This window comes from Odocoileus virginianus, chromosome 6 (assembly GCF_023699985.2).
Source record: "Odocoileus virginianus isolate 20LAN1187 ecotype Illinois chromosome 6, Ovbor_1.2, whole genome shotgun sequence".
In the NCBI taxonomy this organism is placed as follows: domain Eukaryota; kingdom Metazoa; phylum Chordata; class Mammalia; order Artiodactyla; family Cervidae; genus Odocoileus; species Odocoileus virginianus.
Window position 1 is genome coordinate 55,240,840 of NC_069679.1, and position 13,733 is coordinate 55,254,572.

Below are 13,733 nucleotides of genomic sequence, written 5' to 3' on the forward strand. Positions count from 1 at the left end.
AACCCTCATAGACTGCACCAGAGTCCAGGGAACCCCTCACACTTCCAAACCAGTGTCCTCCATGCCCAAGCCTGAGCTCAGATCCAGCTAGCAATTAATCCTCTCTACTCACCATTTAACATGCCTGTCTGGAATGATCCAAGATACGAATCTTATCCTTTGTCTCATCCTATCAGCATATGGTTTGTTGAAATCTGGAAGATTTCTCTTCCATTCTCAAAAAAAGCTAAAATACAGGAAATGTAAATGATCAGTTCTCAGGGTTTGGGGTTTTCACCTTGATTTTAACATTCTCTTTTACAGTGTTTGTGGGTTGGCCAAAAATTTCCTTCAGTTTATAAGTAAAATAAAAGACACATTTTTCATTTTCACCAAGAACTTTATTGAACAATATACTCCCAATTTTCTTCTACTACCTTCTGCCATTTTTCGAGCAACTTCATAATTCCATCTTCCCAAAACTTTTTATCTTTTTTGAGCAAAGAACAGTTTCAGGTGTTTTTTACAGTCCTCTAGGGAATTGGAATATTTTTCCATTAACAGAATTTTGTAAAGACTGAAATAAATGGAAATCTGAAGGTGCAATGTCTGGCAAACAGGCAGATGAATCAGAACTTCCCAGCCCAGTTGTAACAAAGCGTGGTCATCAAAGAAACATGTGATCTTGCACTTCTCTGACGAAAGGTTATGCATTTTCTGAATTCCAGATTCTTTTCGTCGACTGCTGCCTTCAGTTGGTCTAGTTTGGAGCACTACTTGTTGAAATTTATCATTTGGTTTTCCAGAAGGAACTTATAATAGAGGACTCCCAATTCCACCATATACACATCATGAAGACCTGCCTTTGGTGTGGTGGTTCATTTCAATTGCCCCATGATCTCTTCCATTCCATATTATTGTACAGTATCCACTTTTCATCACCCATTACAATATGTTTTAAAAGTGAAATGTTTTGTTTACGTTTAAATGGAGAATCACGTGTGGAAGTACGGTCAAGAAGGTCCCACGCCACTCCTGCTTAACTTACATGGAACCCAAACATCAAAGTGATTAACATAATCAAGCTGATGCAAATGATTTTCAAAATGCTTGATTCGGATATTTTGAATTTGTCGGTTATCTCCCACATGTTATAATGTTGATTTTTCTCAATTAATGTCTCAATTTGATCGCTATCAACTTCAACTGGTCTACCTAGCCATGGAGCATCATCCAGTGGAAATCTCCAGGAGAAAGCTTCACAAGTTTCACAAACCACTTTTGACACTTTTGATCAGTCACAGCCCCTTTTGCATACATTGCCCAAATCTTTTTTTGTGTGTTTCAGTAGTGTTTTTACCTTTCTTGAAATAATAAACATAATATGCCAAAAATGTTGCTTTTTTCTTCTATCTTCAATATTTAAATGGCTACACAAAAATTCAGCAATTTTTGTTTTTTTTAAAATGCACACTGATATGACAGCTGTCACAATACAATCTAAAAGAATTGGTTCAAATGAAGTTAAAAACAATTAAGTGCTACTAGTACCAGTCAATCCTAAAGGAAATCAGTCATGAATATTCATTGGAAGGACTGATGCTGAAGCTGAAACTCCAATACTTTGGCCACTGATGTGAAGAACTGACTCATTGGAAAAGACCCTGATGCTGGGAAAGATTGAAGGCGGGAGAAGGGGACGACAGAGGATGAGATGGCTGGATGGCATCACCGACTCGATGGATGAATTTGAGTAAGCTCCGGGAGTTGGTGATGGACAGGGAAGCCTGGAGTATGGCAGTCCATGGGGTCACAAAGAGTCGGACACAATTGAGCAATTGAACTGAGTGCCAGCTTACAGAAAAAACTGAACAAACTTTTTGCCCAAACCAACAGTTAAAGGTTCACGAGAATTCATTGTTGACCTATTGATATTTTAAGTACACGAGATATTTTTAATGCTCTCATTACCTTCTAAATATTCAGTTTATATGGGAATTCTGCTAAAATGATCAAGCATTGACATAAGTCACCCTCAGCCTTCTGTTAGGAGGTGATTTTGACAACTGTTTAGCAAGAAAAAGTCAGATAAGATTTTGGATGAGAACTTCAAGCTCACGTGCTTCTTGCTCACAGATGAGTCAGCTTTCGGAAGGACCTAGAAATGAGAAGTTTTGCCCTGAGATTAGATGTGCTTAAAGTTACTTTCCAAATGACTGCTGTGAAATAATTACAGGGGCCCTGGTTGTTTTAAACTGATTTTTCCTTACTAGCATTTCTGTTTCTCGTTTAGTTTACCCTTAGATTTTACAAGTGGCATTGCCCTACAAAAAGAAAAGTTTCCATAATGAAATATACCAGTCAAGATCAAATATGACTTTAAAGATGAGTGTCATCACACGGGTGACATGAGAAACCTCCAAAAAGACGAGTGTCTTTGTCTATTCATTTGGCACATTTTCAAATATGAGAAGATCCAGGGAAAAAGAGGAGAAACTCATTCTAAAACCAGGAGAAAATTAACAGAACCTAAGTATGACAGCCTCAGAGGGAGTTGTGATACATATCCTGGCATTTCATCACAGCTCTCTCTCAACACAGCCTTCTCGGCACTGATCAACAGCCAAACCACAGCTCTCTGGGCAGCATGGTCAGTTCCCAAAGTTCAAGGATTTCTCAAAAGGTCAGAGAGTTGTGGACACATTGCTCAAACCAAACAAGAGAATGTGAAATAAGAGGAAAAGCGGATGGACACATTAGGGCCTTGCATTGCATGTGCCCAGGAGTCATCCCAACAGGATTTGTAAGCAAGTCATAATTACACCATTATGGAGAGCATTAAAAGAAGCTGCTTAAACTTAAGACTGGGTGTGTCACTCACTTCCCTCCAGTCAGCCAGAGCCTGGTATTCATGCTCAGAGGGCCATAGAAATGTAAGTAATTGAAGTCAGGCACACAAACACTCCAGTTGGCCCATCTAAAACCTTGGAATTCCCAAGGATCAGGCCAGCAAAGTGATGTCCAGACTTGTGGGATTCACCATTTTCAGTCCTACAATAACATTTCCTCCTTAACTCAAATCTTGAAAGCCAAGGAAACCACCATGATGACGCCAAGGAAGTCATGTGGTAGATGTTTTAAAACTGAAGCCTGTCCAGAAAGGACAGAGCCTCCCAAAAAAGGAGTGAATTCTGTTCCATACCTGGGAGGATGACTCTGAGCTACAAAACAAGGAGCACTGTGTCCCAGGTGAAGGCTGAGCAGGACCAAACTGGGGGGGCGGGGGTGGGGCGGGCTGCCTCAGGAGTAGGAGTACAAGGTCATGGAGGAATGCGGTAGAAAATAACCCTTCTCTTACTCTCAGCTGAAGTTTCCCTCGGTTGGACAGCCAACCAACCTGGACATTCCAGCATTTAACATTTCTTGGGGGTAAACATAGGGCTTCTAAAGAGCAAATGACCATATAAATGGTAAAAGAGAATATGGAAGAAAGGGAACAAGGGTGAATCTACAGCTTTAAAAAGGCTGTCAAAACACATCAACCAAAAAAAACAATCTAAAGAGGAAATAAAGAAAATAATTCCATTACCAAGAATAAAATCTTGGAACATGAATGATTTTTAGGGCAGTAAAACTACTCTGTATGATACTATAATGGTGACTACATATTATTATACATTTGTCTAAACCCATAAAAAGTACGACACCCAGAGTGAAACCTAATGTAAATGATGGACTTTGAGAGACTATGATGTATTGGTGTAGGTTCATCAGTTGTAACAAATGTACCACTGTGGCAGGGGATGTTGATAAGGGGAAGTTGCACAAGAGTAGGGCAGAAGGTATATGGGAGTGTGATTGCTGGATTACATGGTAACCCTATTTTTAGTTTTTTGAGGAACTTCCATATTGTTCTCCATAGTGGCTGCACCAATTTACATTCCCACCAACAATGTACAAGGGTTCCTTTTTCTCCACACATCTCTAGCATTTATTACTTGTAGACTTTTTGATGATGGCCATTCTGATTGGTGTTAGGTGATCCAGTATTGTGGTTTTGATCTGCATTTTTCTAATACCTAGCAATATTGAGCATTTTTTCATATCCCTGTTGGTCAACTGTATGTCTTTTGGAAAAATGTCTATTCAGGTCTTCTGCCTGTTTTTTGCTTGTTTTTTTTTTTTCCCCATATATATATATTGAGCTGTATTTGGTGCTTGGATATTTTAGAAATTAATCCCTTTTCAGTCACATGGTTTGCAAATATTTTCTCTCATTCCATAGGTTGTCTTTTCATGTTGTTTATGGCTTCCTTTGCTGTGTAAAACCTTTTAAGTTTAATTACATCCCATTTGTTCATTTATACTTTTATTTCTATTACTCTAGAAGGTGGATCCAAAAAAATATTGCTGCAATTTGTCAGAAAGTATTCTGCCTCTGTTTCCCTCTAGTTTTATAATAGCTGGTCTCTAGTCCAATTTGAGTTTATTTTTGTGAATGGTGTTAGGGAATGGTTTAATTTTATTCCTTTATTTATAGCTGTCCAGTTTTCCCAGCACTACTTACTGAAGACATTGTCTTCTCTGCTGTATATTGTTGCCTTCTTTGTCATACACTGGCCGTAAGTGCAAGGGTTTATTTCCTGGCTCTATTTTGTTTCACTGATCTGTTTCAGCTTTTGTCCAGTACTGTACTGTTTTGTTTTTTTGTATGTGTGTGTGACTACTGTACTGTTTTGATTGCTGTAGCTTTGTAGTATAGTCCAGAGTCAGAGGGCATAATTTCTCCAGCTCTGTTCTTTCACCCAATTCAATCTTTAGTGAAAAAAAACCCAGAAGCAGCAAGTTGGGCTTAGCGGGCAGCTCATTGTTTTACTGACACCTATGAGTTGTGGTTTTCAGGAATGTTTCAGGAATTCCCTAATGGTCCAGTGAATAGGACTCTGCACTTTCACTGCCAAGGGTGTGGATTGGATCCGTGGTAGGTAGACTAAGGTCCCACAAGCTGTGTGGCACGGCCAAAAAAAACCATGAATGCTTTGTGCTTTCCTAGCTTAGGTGATCAGATTCACTATCTATAGGCTATCAGATCCTTCAAGGAGAAGCAGGCCCCTACAGTGGCCCCAGCACCTGGACAGGCTGACAATCAGTGAGGGCTGGGGCCTCCGCCTAGTTGGAGTGGGGAATGGGAAGACTGCCCAAGAGATGGATTGATGAGGCCACCAGGCATGGACAGAAAAGAGGCAGCAAAACTTTCCTTCCTACTTGGAAGTTTCCAGGCAGGCTCTTCCCTATGAAAGAGACAGAAACTCTCCTACTCCCTGCACTGCCCAGTTCCCTGCCCCAGCCAGCTCTTCCCTCCTCAGCTGCTCCCACACAGAAAGCAGTGCCAGTTCTCAGGAGCTGCAGTTACCCAAAGTTAGGCTTAGAACAGGGACATGAGGGTCATTCAGATTCCTTACTCTTACCCTAGAGCTCCCCTTCCCATTACTGCAGGAGGGTGAGGAAGGTAATATCCAACGAGAGACAGAGAGCTGGGGGTAAATTTATGTTCTGGGATTTATAGAATAGTTTGGTGGCTGAGAGAAGCCAGTATTAAGGGTATCTTTGCTAAAACAGAATGCAATAAAAATAATTGAGTGGTTCAAAAAGAAACTATTTTCACAAGAACAAAGTCATAACACTTTAATAATTTAAATAAAACCAACTTCAGGAACAATATACACCATACATAAAAGTTGAACAATTAAATTGAACAGTGTATTTAAATGCATCAAATTCTTAAAAACTCCCAAAATGAACTCAAGGCCACGGATATGAAAAGGTAATTTTGAAGAACTTACAGACCAGAGTAAAACAGACAAGGTAGTTACTCTGCATTTACCAATACTCTAGACCGATACCATGGATATTTTAAACTTTTATGAGAACACTTCTAGGGAATCTTAAAATAAAGAGTTAAAAAGGAATACAATTGATCTCAAGAAGATGAATTAACAGCTAACAATTTCTTTGGTCCTCCAAGTCACAGCTGTAAAAACTTGAAAATATTAAGCATGAGATGAATGTTAATTCTACCTCTGTCTAAATGTTAAGTAGGATAATGTCTATATCAGGTTAAATTTTAAAAGGAACTCAGAATCAACCACCAAACTACTTTAGAAACTCCAAATATAGAGAAAATAAAGGAACTAGAAGTAGGGAAGAGTTTAAAAAAAAAAAACAACACACACCTTTGCCATCTTGCCCTTGCATAAGCCAAACAGCATCAGAGTGGCAGAGGCAGAACTACCAGAGTTACAGCAAGCATGTGGTTAATCCTTGTTAAGGTAACAGGATAAATTTGAAGAGCACAGTGTCAGCCTTCTCAGTGAAATAACTGTATTTGTTTTTGCAGAGAGTTGGGGTTTTAGTTGTTGTTTGTTTCAATTTGGCCCACACTGCCCCAGTGGAGGAAACTTTAAGATAATCATTAATAAGGCAGCAGCTTCCTGGACTAAAAGACCTATCCCACTTGAACAGTCACACCAAAGATAAGATCCACTTGGACCACACGGGAAACTAGTATACCAGTTTCCAGTATTTTACACTCATTCTAGAAAATGATGGTGCATTTTCACAGACACCAACAAAACCGCTTTCATTAGACATGGGACAGAGCTCAAAACAGTTCACAGTGCAAGCTGCATTCTCTCACATTCATGGAAGCTATGGTTCTGCAAACCTGAAAATGATGGACACTTTCAAAAGTTTCTGTAAATACTTAGAAAAATATTTGATAAGTTAAAAAAAATTTTTTTTGAGGCATCTACAAGGAACTCACAAAGTAAGCTCCCAAGAAAAATGAAAAGGTAGAACTGTGAGAACTAGTTATTTGCAATGTCAGGACTAAGTCTTATAAAACAATGGCTTTAAAAAAAAAAAAAAAGGCAAAGGTATCTACACTCTAAATGGTGTGATATTCTCCTCAAGGCACAGAGAGTTAAATGTCTAAATCCCTGTATATTGACATGAGAATATACTCGTAAACAACTTCAGGAACTAATTTCCTGTACTTGAATTTTAAAAAGAATAGAGGGTAGAAATTGCCTTTTTAACTCACAGTGAAATTAAAATACATAGATATTCCACTACCTTCCCTTGGTGACATATGTTACAACTGGATAGTTTAAAAATATATAAAAAATAAAGTGTCAGGTGGTTAAATAATCATGATTAAAGTGGAGCCTTTTGGATTTTCAATTTGCAGAGCAATGCTGCACACTGTACATAAATTACTTCAAGCACGACACCATTTTTGTTTGGAGAGGGTAAAATAAACATATTGTCCATAATTTTCTCCCATCCCCAACATTCCTGTGCTTCTGAATCAAATTACCATACTCTGAACAAAACACATGAATCCTTCTCCCTTCCCAGCACCCTCAGGTTACCTGAAAGGCAGTGGTTTTATACAAGTAACTTATACTATCCTGGAGAAGGGAATGGCTACCCACTCCAGTATTCTTGCCTGGAGAATTCCAGGGACAGAGGAGCCTGGTGGGCTATAGTCCATGGTGTTGCAACTTACACTATTGGCAGTTTTCTTGAATGTTGCCACTAAAAGGTGGCAAGAAGAAAATACAGGGCTCACCCCTTTATTAATTACTTTTATTTGACTTGCTATAAATAATTAAATACAATTAATGACAAAGATGAGAGTTCACATCTGTAACAACTGGAAGTGGAATGTACAAACAATTAAGACCAGACAAAACGATGCTTCTAGCTGCACGATCTGTAAACCACGTGGCACAAGCTGAGGCTCAGCTCTTGATGAGGGTCAGAAACTCTTCCCGGGTCTTCGGGTCCTCCCGGAACACCCCCAACATTGTGCTGGTCACGGTTCTGCTGTTCATTTTCTGCACTCCTCGCATTACCATACACATGTGTCTATGAAACAAGGCAACAAAGGTAGTCTCATGGAGTAGACAGTTGCTGGTTTGGGTTTTAAATAAGAGCAGCCCAAAAGATTAAATCACAGTTATCAAGTATGTAAAAAAGTCACTTTTTAGATAAATTTGGTCTAAAACATTTTTTTAAGTTCGTAAGCCTTATAGCTTTTATTTGTATCAATGGTTGGGTCCTTAAGGCATCCAGTCAGAGGAGGAAAAGTGGAATTTTCTTCCTGGGTGAAACTAATACAAAGGTCTACAAAGATACACAACTTCTAGAGAAAAAGAAATTCAGAGTTCTCACTTGATCCATCTTCCGGACCAAGTCAGCACTTAGCTAGCCTAGGTGTTCAGAGAAATACTGAGGCACACTGGTCTCACCAAGCGGGATCCAGAGAACAGTGACCAAGGTGGGTGGCGACAGCCAGCAATGCACAAAGAATGGGTGAAAACCGCCCACAAGATGTACATAATTCTCAAAATTCATTCTAACTTAAAGAAGTGTCTTCAGTTGCCCTTTTTACCTGTTTTTAGGTACAACTCTTTATTTTTTAAATGTATGACAACATATTTGGAAAACTCTGCTCAAAGAATCAAAGAGCTAAAGAAATCATTAGCTGTTACTGTTGTGTACATTCACTACACCTAAGCCTAAGACTCCTTACACCTCCAACCCCCCAAACCACTGACATTATTAAATGCAAACAGACTTACGTTGCTTCAACCACGACCCCCACTCCAGCAGGTCGCAAGGCCTCTGTGATTGCTACAGCAATTTGTTTCGTAAGGCGCTCCTGAACTGTGGATGTGACAAGGAACTCAGTTTAACAGTCTGACACGAACAGACAGCTGGAAGCTTTTGCTGTTTCTAGAATATCTGAAATCTTAAAAGCAAGACTTTGGTGAGGGTGAAGAGGCACCAGCCTTCACCAGTGTGCTTGCTCTGCTGAACGGACGTCCCTGGTCGATTCCCTCACCTGCAGTACAGGTGCCAAAGGGGACTGAGGAAGCCCTGGCGCCCTCCAGCGCCACTGGAGGGAACAGATTAGAGTGACAGCCGTCTCTTACGTGTGCAGAAAGACCAAGAGAATATTGACAACCAGCACCCCCATGGACGGAGAGTAAAAGAAATGAATCCACAGCTTACAAAGGGGCTATAGTCCAATTATTAAATTGCTCTTAGAGCCATGTTGACAACCAATGATTTAACCTAAATTTTCCTGTGCTGAATAAACAATATCTTTGAAATAAGTGTTCACTGCCGCACTGCATTTGTTTGAAAACTGACAAAATCCCCAACTATCAGAGCAGGAATTGGTTAAATTAAGCCACAGCACAGCTGTACAATGGAATGCTGAACAGTCAGCAAAATAAAAGACATGGTTATGTGTATGTGGGGAAAAAAAAAAAGTTTGGTAAGGGAAAAAAGGGTGAAGCCTGTTTTCAAATACTATAATAAAAGTAAGTTGATTTTTTAAATGTTGATATATACAATAAAATATGAAAGTGAAAGTGTTAGTCACTCAGTCTTGTCTGACTCTTCATGACCCCATGGACTACAGCCCATCAGGCTCCTCTGCCCATGGGATTTTCCAGACAAGAATACTGGAGTGGGGTGGCATTTCCTTCTCCAGGGGATCTTCCCGACCCAGGAACTGAACCCAGGTCTCCTGCATTACAGGCAGATTCTTAACCATCTGAGCCATTAGGGAAGGTGGATCTGCAAATACAATGATTATTTCTGGAAGCTTGAAATATAGTGGACTTTCTCTTTCTGTTTTATATTCCCAACAAGGTTTCTTTTACTCTTTTATTTATTTATTGTGTGCCATGCCATGCAGCTTGAGGGCATCTTAGTTCTCTGACTGGGATTGAACCTGGGTCACCACAGTGAAAGCACCAAGTCCTAACCAGCAGACTGCCAGGGAACTCCCTTAATTTTTATAAGACATATATATTACACTTTTAGTAAGAACAAAGAATACTTTTCCCTTAATAAAAAATGGTTTTCTGTAAATAAAATAGTTTAAAAGTTACCTTGTAATCTTCTACTGTAGATTTCTACAATCCTAGAAAAGAAAGAATTGTTTTAATTATAAACTGAAGTGAAACTGGAAGCCTTCCCCATAAATCTAAATAATTGCTTTATTGAAGTAATTGTAGGGTGTGGGCAGTGGATAAATGCTTAGAGGAGAAGGATACAAGTAAATGAGAAAAGGGAGGTCTGAAGGAGACCACCAACCACAATAGAGTGGTGCTTCCCTAAGTCTGCAAAGAGAGAATGAAGTGTAAATATTCACTGAGGAAAAACAACAATTAGAGGTGAGTAATTTTCAAGCTCCCAAATCACCAATTTTAGACCATGTCTCAAGTGTTCTAATTAATCATATTGTTTAATCAGAGCTTAAATCTCAAGCTAAAAATAAAGACTATTTGTTAATTAATAGCAGACTAACGTCAACTATGTACCAACTAAACCTATTAGGATAATCAGATTAGAGCTAAACAGACTTCTTCTTCAGACATCTCTTTATAATATATAATCACACAGTAATCCCGATAGGAGTCCCTGATCTCAGCTTATAACAGTCTGTCCAGTGATGCATTTCCCCTTTCAACACCTCTTCTTCTGGCTATAAAACATGGGGATAGTCACCAAATTACACATTTGAGGACTGCAATTCATGTGAAGGATCTCTTCCCTAAAATTTGGCATTTTAGTCATGAATCTGGACTCAATTTAAGGATCAGCTCACCTACAACGTGTGTTACAGCCCTTTTCCCCACTGTGCCACTCAGACAGAACTGACGACTTGCGTTATTACTTGTGATAGTCAAAGGAGGCAGTCACAGGTAGGCCGCCAAGTCTCACAGGAACGCCCCTTAGCTTTCTCTGCCACCCACAGCGCCTGCATGTTGCTGGTCGACAATGGCTACCGTGCTGAAAGAGCATCGTTTGTTATTGACCGTCTACTGTGTGTGTTGCGAGTATGTGGCAAACAGCGGTCTTATACCCACAGTTTATAATTTCTTATTCCTACTCTTTTTCAAGTAAGAAATAGGTATTGAATCCCTGTCTTCTCAGCACTAAAGATAATCATATAGTGTATGGTCAGGCCATTCAAGATGGCTGTAGTCTTGCCTTCTGGACATCTGCTCAATAAGGCCCCGCTTCTCTCATATGACTATCCGATTCTCTTAACTGCCTCTGTGCTTGCCCAATGCCCAGTCGCTGGTTTCCCTGGTAACTGATGAGCCAACCTGACGTCAATTCCCTCTAAAAATGGTAGCCTCCTTCTCCCTGAGTAGCTAAGGTGGCTGCTGGGCACAATGAGGTGTTGTTCCAGGACCTTGCTTTGAACTCATAAGGCTCCCCTGTGCACCAAACTGTTGATATCGCTGTTGCTGTTTTGGGGCTTGTTCTTCGGTCTTGAGGCTGGGCAATCCAAGGCTTGCAGGCCTGCGGGGTGCAGCCCAACAACTGCCAAGCCAGCCAAGGCAGAGGAAACTGCCATGAATGCAGAGATATCAGGGAATGTGGGTGGGGAATGCAAAGTTTTGGGGGAATCCTGAGGTGGCTATCCATGAGCAATGTGGGACCCTGTGGCCACTGACCATCATGAGAGATGCCTGCTTTATATTTCCCCCAATGAGTGAAATGTTGATACACCTTATATCATATGTTATACCAAGATATAGTATAAGTACGCCATACCAAGATATCATTATAATCTAGTTTACCATATTGCAGGAATCAACAGTTTTCTATTTTAATCTAAACTATTTTTGTATTCTTAAAGTAAAGCTCCTTGGATGATAAAAGTTTTTTGATAGGATTTTTATAACTACACTCATAATTGAGATTAGTCTATAATTAAACAGCTTTGTCAGGCTTTGTCATCAGGCACAGACAACTTCATCTAATACAGCTTTTTAGGTTTTTTCATGCTCTTGAATTACTAACATGAAAGTCAGTGGTTACTCAAAAGTTTGAAAAAATGCCTACTACACTAACTAGGTTTAGCCCCTTCCCTGCCACTCTTCTTCCAACATTAATTTTACTTTTCCTAATGGTTACTAGCTTATCTAGGTTTTCTAATGCTTGGCTCATTCCCATCCATCTTCTTCTTTAATCTTTGAGTAAGTTTTTAAGAAATTTTTAAAGAATATGTTTTGTTATATAACATCTCATCTCTAGATAAAATTATTAAACTTATAAGCAATTAGGATAGATCATGCTTTCAGCTTGTCACCATTGAATAAGATGCTAGTTGTGGGTTTGTCATATATAGCCGTTACTGTACAAGACAATGAGGTATATTGCCTTTATACTCTTAGTTTTTATCATGAATGGATATGGAATTTTGTCAAATGCTTTTCTACATCTATTGAGATGATATGGTATATCCTTTAGGGCTTCCCTGATAGCTCAGTTGGTAAAGAATCTGCCTACAATGCAGGAGACCCCAGTTCAATACCTAGGTCGAGAAGATCCCCTGGAGAAGGGACAGGCTACCCACTCCAGTATTCTTGGGCTTCCCTGTGGGTGAGTTGGTAAAGAATCTGCCTGCAATGCAGGAGACCTGAATTTGATCCCTGGGTTGGGAAGATCTCCTGGAGAAGGGAAAGGTTACCCACTCCCGTGTATCCTTTTGTCCATATCAAAGGTTGGGAGGTAATTAGTGTTCCTACTCCTTCAGGTCTGTCAGTTGCTCTACGCATTTCAGCCAGTTCATGTTTTGTTTTGAACTCATTTGATGAAGATTCATGACTACTTTTAATTTTTTTTGGTTTGTTTTTTAATTTTTTTTTGGCCAAGCCACACAGCATGTGGAATCCTAGTTCCCCAACTAAGGATCAAACCCATGTCCCCTGCATTAGAAGCATGGAGTCTGAACCACTGGACCACCGGGGAAGTCCTCATTACCACTTTTATTATACAACCTTCTCAAAATAAGAGGACCCACTTTATCCCCTTTGACAAATTTTGCCTTAATTTTAACTAGCATTTTATTTTTTTTAAAGGGGGGATAGGATTGGATACATTTAATCCAACAAGTCAGGTGGCTCAGTGGGAAAAAACCCACCTACCAATGCAGGAAATATGTGCTTGATTCCTGGGTTGGGAAGATCCCTGGAGGCAGTAAAGGCAACCCACTCCAGTATTCTTGCTGGAGAGTTCATGGACAGAAGAGTCTGGCAGGCTGCCAGACCATGGAGTTGCAAAAGAGTTGGACATGACTGAGCATGCACACACTTACTGGTCTTATAACATCTCTGCTAGGTCCTCTGTTTTATACTTTCTCTCTGTATTACAATATAATATATCATATATAACAATATATATAATAACTCTGTATTATACTTTCTCTCCTCTTCCTCCTCTGGCAACTGGGAAAGTAATCTGGTGATACTTTTTACAGGAAGAACCCATGGATGGTATAATTTAACCTTTGCAGATCTTAGAAGTGTTTCTGATGCCTTCATATCATTTGACTTAACAAGCTAGACTTGATACCAGGCTGCAAATTCTCAAGTGTGGCTAGAGAAAAAAGCAAAAGAACAGCAAGAAATAGAGCCAGGTCACAGTGGGACTTAGCTAAAGTAAGAAGTTTGAACTTTATTAAGGGCTATAGAGCTATGAAGGGGGAAGCACTGTCAAACCCACACTTGAGAAAGAACACCCTACCAGCACATGAGAGCAGAGCTAAGGATCCTAAGAGATGTGAGGACAGGAGTTAGGAATTTAACACAAAATCCAAGAGAACATCAAAGTCCCAAGAGTAGCAGTAAGGATAGCCAGCAAGCAGCATGGCAATG

At 39.8% G+C, this 13,733-nt stretch overlaps 1 protein-coding gene across 2 annotated transcripts in view; it reads right to left on the reverse strand.

The window, feature by feature from the left end:
- Nucleotides 1-5,637: 5,637 nt before the first annotated feature.
- The window catches only part of GCH1 (GTP cyclohydrolase 1), a 52,218-nt gene continuing 44,122 nt past the window's right edge, over nucleotides 5,638-13,733 (reverse strand). The window contains exons 4-6 of one of the 2 annotated variants that reach the window (XM_020883069.2): nucleotides 9,951-9,982; nucleotides 8,628-8,712; nucleotides 5,638-7,637 (exon numbers count right to left, since the gene is read on the reverse strand). In XM_020883069.2, coding sequence (XP_020738728.2) covers nucleotides 7,442-7,637; nucleotides 8,628-8,712; nucleotides 9,951-9,982 — 313 coding nt within the window. In that variant the 3' untranslated portion in view covers nucleotides 5,638-7,441. Of the gene's footprint in view, nucleotides 7,912-8,627; nucleotides 8,713-9,950; nucleotides 9,983-13,733 lie in introns of both variants that reach the window. The other variant, XM_020883068.2, reaches the window with a different exon arrangement.